Source organism: Thamnophis sirtalis, unplaced genomic scaffold (genome assembly GCF_051295495.1).
Source record: "Thamnophis sirtalis isolate CommonGarterSnake01/CBP01778 unplaced genomic scaffold, rThaSir2_p1.2 scaffold_3, whole genome shotgun sequence".
Lineage (NCBI taxonomy): Eukaryota > Metazoa > Chordata > Lepidosauria > Squamata > Natricidae > Thamnophis > Thamnophis sirtalis.
Window position 1 is genome coordinate 20664172 of NW_028261383.1, and position 12616 is coordinate 20676787.

At 44.8% G+C, this 12616-nt stretch overlaps 1 protein-coding gene and 1 non-coding gene across 2 annotated transcripts; one reads left to right on the forward strand and one right to left on the reverse strand.

Moving 5' to 3' along the window:
- The first annotated feature begins 432 nt into the window (after positions 1-432).
- Positions 433-514, forward strand: TRNAS-GCU (transfer RNA serine (anticodon GCU)). Its single transcript has one exon. It is a non-coding gene; the product is annotated as a tRNA-Ser (tRNA).
- A 3560-nt stretch (positions 515-4074) lies between these two features.
- LOC106549998 (uncharacterized) lies at positions 4075-11634 on the reverse strand. The gene is made up of 4 exons (XM_087711480.1): positions 11325-11634; positions 8990-9832; positions 7802-7934; positions 4075-6795 (listed from the first exon to the last, which is right to left on the reverse strand). Exons 2-4 carry the CDS (start codon positions 9752-9754, stop codon positions 5807-5809), a joined length of 1887 nt encoding a protein of 628 aa, XP_087567606.1. The 5' UTR covers positions 9755-9832; positions 11325-11634; the 3' UTR covers positions 4075-5806.
- Positions 11635-12616: the final 982 nt, after the last annotated feature.

Sequence of the window (12616 nt, forward strand, 5' to 3'; positions counted from 1 at the left end):
GCAGGTCGGCTGAGAAGCAGAAGATGTTAGAAGCAAAACAAGATGTGGTTGATTGTGCGGCTGCCAGCGTGGAAAAATGAGAGGTGCTTGGAGACATTTTTAGCAAGCAGGCAGCCATCTATTAGAAAACACCCTCCCCCGCCCCTTGGTCTCTCCTGGTGTGGAGACTGAAGCCAAAGACTCCATCTCTGTGGCAGGAGATGCTTCTGTTGCATCAATTTAGCATTTACAGTGTGGCCCCCCCTGCAACCCCCCCCCCCCCAGAGGGGATGGGGAGGGAGCCCCGTCTGTCCTGCAGCAGCTGCTACACCCGAGAGAGAGTGGAGGCCTGTGCCTGTCTCTGTGGCGCAAGGGGTTAGCGCGTCTGGCTGTTAACCAGAAGGATGGTGGTTTGAGTCCACCCAGGGACGGCCGTGGGTGCCCCCACCCTTTGACGAGGTGGCCGAGTGGTGAAGGTGATGGACTGCTAATCCATTGTGCTCTGCACGCGTGGGTTCGAATCCCACCCTCGTCGATGCCTTTTCCTTCTGGTTGCAGGATTTGTGGAATGGAAGGATTAGTCCCACCCTGTTTATTGGAAGGATAAAAAGCTGAGCTGGGTTGCTGTTTTCACATTGTTTGTGTTCTTCCTTCAGGGATAGAATTGTTGTGCTTTCATTGTGAAGCACCTCAATTTATGTTGTTCCCTCCAGTTTGATCTTAGGCTATTTTTGGAATTTCTTTCTTTGACAAGATACATACATCACCACTCCAAATAATCTCTGTTATGAATATTGGGGCCTTTTTCCTAATATTTTTCATAAGATAGTTATCCTTTTGGCTTCCAGCTCCAATGAAAAATGACTGCCAGATTGAATTATGGAATCCAAGCCATGGTTAAATGTCCGGCAATGTGCTACATACATTGACCAGGAAGGCACTCAATTATTCTTATTAATCATAGTGATCTCATTTGAATAGTTATTGTTTTTAATTCTGTTTTGCAACAGACTTCTAAACCATCTCTGGATTTTTGGCAAAGAGTAATTGTATAAAAAGACTTGTACTGGTAGTCCTCAACTTACGACCACAATTGAGCCCCAAATTTATTTTGTTAAGCAAGACAGTTAAGTGAGTTTTGTCCCATTTTACAACTCTTCTTGCCGCAGTTGTTAAAAGTGATTCACTGCCATTGTTAACTTAGTAACATGATTATTAATTGAATTTGGCCTATTTGCTTGTCAGAAGGTCACAAAAGATGATCACATCACCGCAGGACATTACAAATTTCATACATATGTGCCAGTTGCCAAGCGTCTTAATTCAGATCATATGTCCATGGAGATGCTGCAACAGTCATAAGTGTGAAAAATGTTCATAAATTATTTTTTTCAGTGCTATTGTAATTTTGAATGATTACTAAACGAATGGTTGTAAATTGAGGACCACCTGTACAGAAATGAAGTAGTAATCTAATATAAATAAAATTGTAATGGTTGTTTGTTCAAAATCGCTAATCTCCGAACATTCTTCATCGATTGCTTTGAAATTTTGACACAACATTGCATTCGAATACGCGAATGTTTTTATATATGTATATTATATAGATGTCACACCTGTGACGGGTAAAAACATCCTTTTTTGAAAACCAGCACCATCTGGTGGATGTTAAAAGCAACACACGCTATACTAAATATTTCATGATTCCATTTCAGTGTTTCTGATTGCATTGTTATATTGAATTTTCATAGATTTTGATTTATTTTCATTTTGATTTAATTATTTCGCGTGACATTGCGTTGGAATTGAGCTGTGTCGTTTACCATAGCGTTCATTTAGTGAGTATAGTATATTCAGAACAATTCGGCCTCTCTCCAGCTTCCTCCTGACGGTCACTTTATGTGTGTGGCTGGGCTGCGGCCGCACCCTTTCCCCTTTCGACCCCTCCTCTGACGAGCTTTGGCCATTTCCGCCAAGGGGAGCCGAAGCCCTTCAGCCTCCCCCTCCCCTCTCCCATCGGGTCTTTGCTGTCTGCGGTGGGGCGCCACCTGCGCCATCCCTCCGCCGCCTCCCCCCGCCCTTAAGCCGGCCTACCCCCGGCCAGTCCAATGGAACTCCAGAGGAGGCGGAGTGTCTGCTCCGCCCGGCCGGCTGCGCGTGCTCTCCACCCCCCCTCACAGTGAGCCAGCTACAGCCTTGCAAGGCGGCTCTGACGGGGTGGCGGCAGTGTCAGCCTGAGGTGCAGCAGGGCAGGGGCAGCCCCTGGGTGCCCCGTGAGGCAGCACACCGAGGACTTCTCCTCCTCCGAGATACTGGATATCTTACTGCCCTGGACCGACTTGGGGGAGCCTGAGCACAGCTCCTCCGAAGAGATGCTCAACAACTTCCATGAGGCCAACAGCCCCAGCGCTGTCTTCCCCAACCAGCCTCGCCCGGCCCAGCAGCCCCAAGTCCTGACCAATGGCAGCACCCACCTGCCGCCACACTACACTCAGACTGGGCCACAGCAACGCATGGCCGGGTACAGCTAGTAAACAAATAAAATTCTGCCACCCAGCTTATGGGTGATGATTAGTGGTAGTGGAACATGGGAAAGTCCCATGCTGAGAACCCCCTCATTCCCAGCTCTGTTCTTTCAGGCAGCTTACCATATTTTTCAGAGTAAAAGACGCATCTTTTTCCCTCCAAAAAGAGGCTCAAAATCTGGTCGTGTCTTATAACTTGAATACAGCATTTTTTGCCTCCCGAAACCCTGCCCCCTTCAGCAAAATGGCCCTGCGTAGCTTTTCGGAGGCTTTTAGAGTACTCCTGGAGTTTGGGGAGGGCAGAAACAGGCCTTTTTTGCTCAATTTTTGGGGTGTCAGCCCCCAGGAGCACTCCAAAAGCCTCCTAAAGGCTATCCATGGCCTTTTTTTGACAAAAAACAGGCCTGTTTTTGTGAAAAATGGGCCATTTTGGGGAGGTTTGCAAAGTGCAAACACTTTTTTTCCCCATTTGCCTGTTCAAAACCTTGGTGCGTCTTATACTCTGGTGTGTCTTATACTCAAAAAAATACAGGTAAGTCTCAGGGCAGGATGGTGGTCTTGACAGGTAACAGATGGGTCATCTGGCTTGAAAGTTTGAAGGTTATGAATGATGGTTTGCTGTTTCAGTAATTATCTGTAGTGAAACTACAGCACAGGACACTATTAATAATCCCCAAATTAGAGAAGAAAAATTGTGTAAAAATGGTAGATGAGCCCCCAAACCATAGTCTTTCCTACTACATTGTTGGAGTGCAGCTTTCATGCTTTCCAGATGGTGTAGTTTAGGTGGAGTTGACTTTTTGGACCCATCCCATGTTCTGATGGCCAACTTCCAGGTGGTCAAGATTTATTTGTCCTTAACATCTTGGGATAGGTGGATGAGAATCACACTGGATGGAGCAATGGTGCACCCACACGACATACACACAAATATGAAACTAGGATTTTCAAGGATTTTTTTTTACCTCTGCATGGTTTGTATTAACTAAATCGAGCCTATCCAGCAGTTATATGAATCATCTAGTGCAGGGGTCGGCAACCTTAAACATTCAAAGAGCCACAAAGATCCTAACTGGAAACCCCACGTTCAATTCTGGAGCAGAGCGGAAGTCCGGTTCCCCCACCACAGAGTCTTTTTTGCAGCGTCTTTTTTCCTCTACCTGTCGTATCATCTCAGGGGTTGCTACAAAGAAGAGGGAGTCAAACTATTTTCCAAGGCACCTGAGGGTAGAAAAGAAGCAATGGGTGGAAACTAATCAAGGAGAGAAGCAACTTAGAACTGAGGAGAAATTTCCTGACAGTTAGAACAATTAATCAGTGGAACAGCTTGCCTCCAGAAGTTGTGAATGCCCCAACACTGGAAGTCTTTAAGAAGATGTTGGATAGCCATTTGCTGAAAGGGTACAGGGTTTCCTGCCTAGGCAGGGGGTTGGACTAGAAGACCTCCAAGGTCCCTTCCAACTCTGCTATTGTATTGTATTGTAACTGTGGAGCCGACCAGAAAACCTTGCCATAGAGACTCTTCCTAACGTGCCGTGCTTTGAGGACAACCTGTAAATTTTTAAATTTAGTAATTTATTAAATTTATATGCCACCCAATCCCGTAGGACTCCGGGCGGCTTACAAAAACAATATAAAAGATAAGAGTTAAAAATAGAAAAAGAGAAACAAATTTAAAAACAATACACCATACATTCCTTCTAGGTGGGGCTGGACCTCGTTCATGAACTCAACAGCCCCAGGCCTGCCGGAATAGCCAGGTTTTAGTGGCTTTACAGAAGGCCGAGAGAGTGGTAAGGGTCCGGATCTCTACGGGTAGATCGTTCCACAGAGCCGGAGCAGCTACAGAGAAGGCCCTCCCCCGAGGGGCCACCAGCCGGCATTGTCCAATAACTGATTCTTCTTCCCTTACATAACGAGCCTACAAATAATTATAAACTTTCCCATCCTTATTCAACAAAAATATTGTATTAAACAAACTGGTATTCCAGATGAGAGAATCTATCCATCTAATAATCAAATAGACCCAACGTCTAATGGGCTGTTCTAACTTTCAACAGGCTAAACAAATGGTTGCAAGATAAGGACTATCTATAATTTTTTAAATTGAAAGATAACTACCGTATTTTTCAGAGTATAAGATGCACCTTTCCCCTGCAAAAAAAGAATCTGGGTGTGTCTTATACACTGAATACAGCATTTTTGGCCTCACGAAACCACACCCCCTTCACAAAAATGGAAGTGCAGAGGAATGGGGAGGCATGCAAAGTGCTCCTTGGGGCTGGGGAGGACAAAAACGGGCTGTTTTTTGCTCATTTCCCCCCCTCCAGCCTCCTAAAGGTTATGCATGCTTCTTCTTTTTTTTGGCAAAAACAGGCCCGTTTTTGTGAAAAACGAGCCATTTTTTGCTCATTTTTGCCCCCACTTCCAGCCCCCAGGAGCACTTTGCAGGCCTCTCAAACTCTCTGCTTGCCCCGTTTTTCACAAAAAATGAGGCGTGCAGAGGGTTTGGGAGACCTGCAGAGTGCAAAAACTTTTTTTTTAATTTACCTCTTCAAAATCTTGGTGCGTCTTATACTCTGGTGCATCTTATATTCTGAAAAATACGGTATATGATCTATATTTGATGCAGGAAGTGTAAGATCCAGTAAGAAAATAAGCAATTGGTGAAAGGATCCTCAATTCCAGTCCTGATTCATATCAACTCTGAAAGGCCATAGAGGCAAAGATATTCTAACTAAACCTTTTTCCTCGCCTTCAATTATGGACTGTCCTGGTCATAGTAAATTGTAAATTTAATGAATTTATATGTCGCCCAATCCCGAAGGATTCCGGGCGTCTTACAAAATACAGAATTAAAAAGATAAAAAGTTAAAAATAGGAATAGTACAGGCGCCCTTGACTTACAACCACAATTGAGCTCAACATTTCTGTTGCTAAGCAAGACAATGAAATGAGTTTGGTCCCATATTACATCTTTTTTGCCACAAAAAAGATGTAAGATGTAATATTCATTTGTTAAATGAATCACTGCTGTTGTTAAGTTAATACGGTTGTTAAAATGAAACTGGCTTCCCCATCGACTCTGCTTGTCAGAAGGTCGCAAAAAGTGTGACCCCGGGACATTGCAGCCGTCATAAATATGTAGTCACCAAGAGTTCCAATTTTGATCACGTGACCACGGGGGTGTTGCCAATCGGTGCGAAAAACAGTCCTAAATCATTTTTTTCAGTGCCGTTGTACCTTCGAATGGTCCCTAAATGTACCGTTGTAAGCCGAGGACTACCTGTCTATGATCTCTCTCACAGCTTTGCTTTCTGATGGGCATTAAGATCAAATGTTCCCTCCAAATGATTCTGATCAGCTGAGGGTTTGTATGGATTCACTCCGGTATGAATGCGTTCATGTGTCATCAGGCCGGATTTCTGACAAAAGGTCTTCCCACAGCGTGCGCACTGATATGGTTTCACTCCGGTATGAATTCGCTCATGGGTGATGAGGTTTGACCCGTCGGTGAAGCTCTTCAGGCACACAGAGCACTGATACGGTTTCACCCCAGTGTGGATCCTTTCGTGAACCCTCAGGACGGCCGCGGTGCGGAAATTCTTCCCACAGCTGGAACATCTGTAGGGCTTCTCTCCCAAGTGGATTTTTTCGTGGACGCTCAGGGTTCCCTTCTGACGGAAAGTCTTCCCACATGTCAAGCATTTAAAAGGCTTCTCGTCCATGTGGATTTTTTCATGGATGGTGAGAGTCCCCTTTTGCCGGAAGCTCTTCCCGCAGTACGTGCATCGGTACGGCTTCTCTCCGGTATGAATCCTCTTGTGGGTGATGAGGTTGGAGCTGCTGGTAAAGGTTTTCTGGCAGATGGAACACCGAAAGGGAACCTCACCAGTATGAATACCTTTGTTGGCCTTTAGTTGGGCAGATTTAGGAAAAGGGATGCCGCATTCCGTACACGTATATGGCTTCTCCCCGGTGTGAATTCTTTCATGTGCCCGAAAATTGGAGCTCCACCGGAAACGTTTGCCACAGTGGCACTCGTGGATTTTATGGCTGGTTTTGGCTTCTTCTGGATCGGAATCACTTTTACCAACAGAAACAACTTCGTCCAAGCTTCCTTTGGAGGAATCCAATTCTGCTTCTGGATCCTCCTGGTTCTTAGGCCTCACTTCCTCCTTGCAACGCTGGGAGGGTATGATGTCTCTTTTTAGTATCTCATTTTCTGGTGCCTCAGAAATGCTCTGAGGAAGATGGTTGTCTTGGTTCGTCTGTCTGTCGTCATCGTCATCTTGGGGAAGGAAGAGGGTCATAAGTCTTTAGGTAAAGCTCAGGTGACATTCTAAATCAAAATTCTGGAGGATTCAGAATTTTTCAAGAGTTCACAAACACTTGCTTTTATCTCTGTAATAGTTGCAATTCCTTACTACTGGATTTTATGTAGTATTCCTTAATCTTGTTTAAACATAAGGCTCTTTGAATGTTTAATTACAGAGCATGCATGCTTTTAGGTATCAAATAGTTTGTGGCTATGCGGGTTCTACTACAAATTTCATATTGGAATTTATGTGACACAATCACTCTCTTTTAAAGAGAAAAAAAAATCTGCACATTCCTGACCTAATAGGTCATAGAGAAGGTAAACTTCAACAGCTTCTCCACTTCACAATATATTTCTGGGTGTGAGGAATATTTTGGGAAGGACAATTAATGACCGCCAGACCAACTGTTTTAGTTAAGAACAAGTCCATCTAATTATATAAATATACCATAAATCTAAATTTATGAGAGCCGAGGTGGCGCAGTGGTTAGAGTGCAGTACTTCAGCTGACTGTTAGCTGCAGTTCAGCGGTTCAAATCTCACCGGCTCAGGGTTGACTCAGCCTTCCATCCTTCCGAGGTGGGTAAAATGAGGACCCAGATTGTTGTTGGGGGCAATATGCTGACTCTGTAAACCGCTTAGAGAGGGCTGAAAGCCCTATGAAGCGGTATATAAGTCTAACTGCTATTGCTATTGCTATATGAAAATGTAAAATGGAATAATTTCACTCAGATTTGCCACCAAGATGAGCAGGAAGTTGTAGGTCAAAAAAAGGGGCAGAAATGCAAACTCTGATCCTATTTACAGAGCATACTTGTCTTCCTACTTGTGCAGGATTCAAACCAGTTCTCTCACACCCGAAGGAGAATTATACCGCTAGGATCCATGCTAGAACAAGCAACTCTTGTTTAGATGTTAAAAGATCAAGGGAGAAGTGCTCAACACCTTTGGGTGATCAAATGCAGCTCATGCTTACCGAATGAACTCATTTCTTCCTCAGTGTCCAGCTTCATCTCCTTGGGCAGCTGCCATTCCCATGAACCTAGTGGTAGAAATTGGCATCCCTGGAAAGGCTCCTCAACTGCCAGCATCTCCAAAGGACCCGGACTCTGGAATGACACACAAAAAATTATTCAGTGGAGCAAAATTCATCAGCTATGATAGAAGAATAGGTAATCCACACATCTCAGGCAGTGGTGGAATCTAATTTCCCCACCCCACCAGTTCTGTGGGAGTGGTTTGGGGGGGCGTCATGTGACTGGGTGGGCATAGCCAACTTTTTTCCCACTTTCAGCTATTTTTAAAAGCTTTTTAAAGCATTTTTTTCTCCTACTGATTCGGGCGAACCGGCAGGGGAAAAATGCTTTAAAAAGCTAAAAAATTGCTTCCGATGATGATGTGCGTCTCACAGCTGACCCACGTGATCCTCGAAAGCTTGTTTTGTTACTACTGGCTCTCAGAAGCAAGGACAATCGTCCCTACCGGTTCTCAGCCTTCTCCCATCTTTCTCTCAATGTGGAGGGAGATTAAAACAATTTCTCCTTCACTTACTCTGGATAGCAAACAGCCCTGGGCCTCTCGGTCTCCTGATAACAAAACTGTGGGGAGATTAAAACAATTTATCCTTCACTTACTCCGGATAGTAAACAGCCCTGGGCCCCTCAGTCTCCTGATAACAAAACTGTGGGGAGATTAAAACAATTTATCCTTCACTTACACTGGATAGTAAACAGTCCTGGGCCTCTCGGTCTCCTGATAACAAAACTATGGGGAGATTAAAACAATTTATCCTTCACTTACTCCAGATAGTAAACAGCCCTGGGCCCCTCAGTCTCCTGATAGCAAAACTGTGGGGAGATTAAAACAATTTCGCCTTCACTTACTCTGGCTAGAAGCAGAAGGGCAGAGTAATGGAGAAGTAGACTTAGAAGGTACCATTAATCTCCAAAGCGTTATTCCTTAATTTGATGTACTATGTAAAAATAAAATGGAATTAGAGAACTTCTGTTCTCTAATATTGCCTTGGATATCGGGTACCTTCAGATAATCAAGCTCTACCACATTCTCACAATTCCTGAAAAAGCAGAGAGTGGAAAATGCATTGAACTCTTGTTCTCCTCCATCTTCTGGAGAACCACCTGAAGCCCACCACCAGAGACTTCACCTCTTCCTCCTGTTTCACGGAGCTCCTCTTCCACCGAAACTCCTCAGCCAAGAGCACAGCCCCAGTGCAAGTCTCAGGGCTGTGACCCCTGACCCAGCTCTGCATCTCCGGAGGCAGGACAGTTAGGAACTGCTCAAGGACCAGCAGCTCCAGGATCTCCTCCTTCGAGCACTTCTCAGCCTTCAACCACTGCCAGCAAAGTCCCTGGAGATGCTTATAAAGAGCCCTGGGCCCCTCGGTCTCCTGGTAGCAAAACTCCCGGAAATCCCGGCGCTGTTTCTCCCTGGCCAGGGCCTCCCTTCGCAAGATGGCCGCCTTCACCTTCCCATAGTCTCTTCTTTCTTGGCCACTGAGGCCGTTGAAGGCCTCCGCGGCTTCTTGTCGGAGTCCTGGCGCAAGAAGAGTCGCCCACTGGTCCTGGGGCCACTTGCAGGCAGATGCAACTTGCTCAAAGGAAGTTAAGAAGGCCTTCGTGTTGGCCCATGGCATAGGTTCCTCTACTGCCTCAGCATGGGCCCTCTCTGAGCGAGGACCCTGCAGGCTGCTGAGGAACTCCTGCCACTGAGCTTCCCAGCAATCTTGCAGTCCCTCTTCAGGTTTACATTTCACCTGTTGGCGAGGAACTCTGCGAGAAGGGGCTTTCCTTGCCTCCATGTCTGCCCAGAGTTCAACCAGCGAAGTATACTGCTTCGGCATCTTCGGCTCTGGGTGCTCCATGGACTCTTCCTCCATGGACATGTTCACCTGCACACTCAGGGTCTCCATCCCTTAAACCTTCCTTACTACCGGTCTGTAAATCTTTTGCTAAAACCAGCTTTCTGATAAGCAGCAAGGTGGACTCTCCTGCAGTGAAAAAAAAAATAGATATGCGAAAGAATATTTAGCAAATAATTCTGCCCCAAAGCTAGCTAGCTAGCTATACATACATACATACATACATACATACATACATACATACATACATACATACATACATATATATATATATATGATAGAGGGATATGATAAAGGAGGAGAACCTTGTGGTTTAGTGGTTAACACATCTGCCTAATATGTAATACAGCCCAGGTTCGAATCCCAGTAAGGGTATAGCTAGCTGATGAGAGCTAAATAGCTTGAACTAGATCTATACTAGTCTCCCTTTATTTATTTATCAGCACAAATACAACACACACACACACACACACACACACACATATTTCTAGAGGCTTCCTGACCTCCTAGATTTCTGGGTTCAAAGATATTTTGGATTCACACCCATTTCATCCCCTGAATGGCATAGATCAAGGCAATAACATCACTTAAAATTTAAATTTAAAATATACCCAGGTGTTTTTCCCTATGTTGCTTGCATATATTAGCAAGCTCCTGATCAGATTTTGTTGTTGTTGTTGTTGTTGTAAGCTACCCAGAGTTGTTTGACATAAAACAACAGCAAAAAAAGTTAATAAAAACAAAAGAAATAAATAAAAGGAGAAACCTGGTTCCGGTAGTTGGCTAAAGAAGAAAAGCCTTTTGCTTTTTGTTTTACAGATCTAGATTTTGCAACTCAAAAAAGCCTTATAAATACAGAAGGCATGCTAGGATGTCAATTGTGATTGGGAGTAGGATAGGTTAGTGATGATAGATAGATGAGAGAGAGGAGGGAGGGAGGGAGGGAGGGAGGGAGGGAGGGAGGGAGAGAGAGAGATGGTAGGTAGGTAGGTAGGTAGGTAGATGATAGATGGACAGGTTAGATGATAGATAGATAGACAGACAGATAGATGGATGATAGATGGATTAGGTGAGATAGATAGATAGATAGATAGATAGATAGATAGATAGATAGATGCATAGATATATAGATAGATGATAGAGGGAAGATAGATGAGATAGATAGATAGATAGATAGATAGATAGATAGATAGATAGATAGACAGACAGACAGACAGACAGACAAATGGATGATAGCTAGCTAGCTAGCTAGCTAGATGATAGATGGATGATAGAGGGAAGATGGATGATAGAGCAAAGATGGATGGAATAGATAGATAGATAGATAGATAGATAGATAGATAGATAGATAGATAGATAGAAGATAGATAGAAGATAGATAGATAGCTGATAGGTAGATAGATAGGTGGATGGAGAGAGACAGAGAGACGAGAGATAGATGATAGAGAGATAGAGAGAGAGAGAGATAGAGATAGATAGATAGATAGATAGATAGATAGATAGAGAGAGAGAGAGAGAGAGAGAGAGAGAGAGAGAGAGAGAGAGAGAGAGAGAGAGAGAGAGATCACTCAACCGCAAACAGCAAAGCCACCCATTTTACTCGCCAGTTAGAGAAACTGACCGGGTCCCGTTCAGAAGTTGGCTAAGTAAAAACTTCCAATGCCTTCTGCTGCAAAAGCTCGAGTTTTACGTGCGCTCGTGTGCAGAGATGATTCCTGGGACGACGGGAAGGTTGCGAAAGGCGTTGCTGCACCCTCGTACCTGGCAGCAGCTTGCAGAAACCGGTGCAAATTCCCTCCTCTCGCAACTTAGCTCAACTTCCCCTCCAGCAGGCACGAACAGCTGCTCTTATCGCACAACAGCTAGGGAAAAAACAAGACCTCCCCGAACCTGTAGCTTCCTCCCGAGGAGAAATGGGGAACCCGAAGAAGCCGAGGGTCTCAACAAAGCAAAGGCGAAGGAAAGGGGCGGGGGGAAGGCAGCAGTGTTCGGCGAACCACTTTTCCGGTTCTGATTCGAATTCTCTTTGGCGAGAGGGTCCTTCCTACGCCGCGGCTAGCATTGCCACTCGGACACCGATTGGGAACCTGAAGTATAGCTACATCCTCCTCTAAGTTGAACTGGAGCCTCTTGGTGGTGGTGGTGGTGAAATGACCCTCATCCTTCCAAAGTCTGGCTCTCTATGGTTTTTTTTAACCCTTGCCGCTGACATGGGTGCCTCCCACTTTAGGATTTTTCCTGTTTCCTCCAATCCCTCTGAGCGTTTTGCAAAGGTTGATCACAGCAACTTTAAAGTATGGAGAAGATTAGGGTCTCACCTCTGCTCCCTGCTAATATTTTCTACACCAGAATCCCCCAGTGACTAATTTTGGAGTTTCCCACTCTTAGTCCAGGATTTTCATTACTATACCCAATTGGGTCTCCAATAAAAACACTGTATAGATGGTGCATATAGACATAAATACATACATGTATTTGTACTATACAGGGATAGGCAACTATGTCCCTTTTATCTCCTGTGGACTTCAACAGTCAGGAAATTTTTCTATAGTTCTAGGTTGTGTCGGAAGAAATGTCCTTCTGGGTTCAGCTCCAAGTGGGGAAAAAGACACTGGAAACATGGAGGCTGCTTGGAAAGATGGTTTAATGGTGGACAGGATCACATGGCTTGAGCTCCTGAACAGAAAAGGGGGAAATCACATGCTTCCAGATATTGGGTGAAGAAGAAAAAAGAGACAGAGATGCTGATAGTCCCTGGTTTTATGCCCTCTCTGGGCTTTGAACCTGAGCTTGTATTCTGGTGGGTTGTCAGACGCCCATGGGGCCATGCAGGGGCAACTCTCTAGGATGTGTTTTGAGTCCAGGTTTGGTTGAGCATTGCTTCTTCCAGGTGCCCTGTGGTGAGATGGGTAA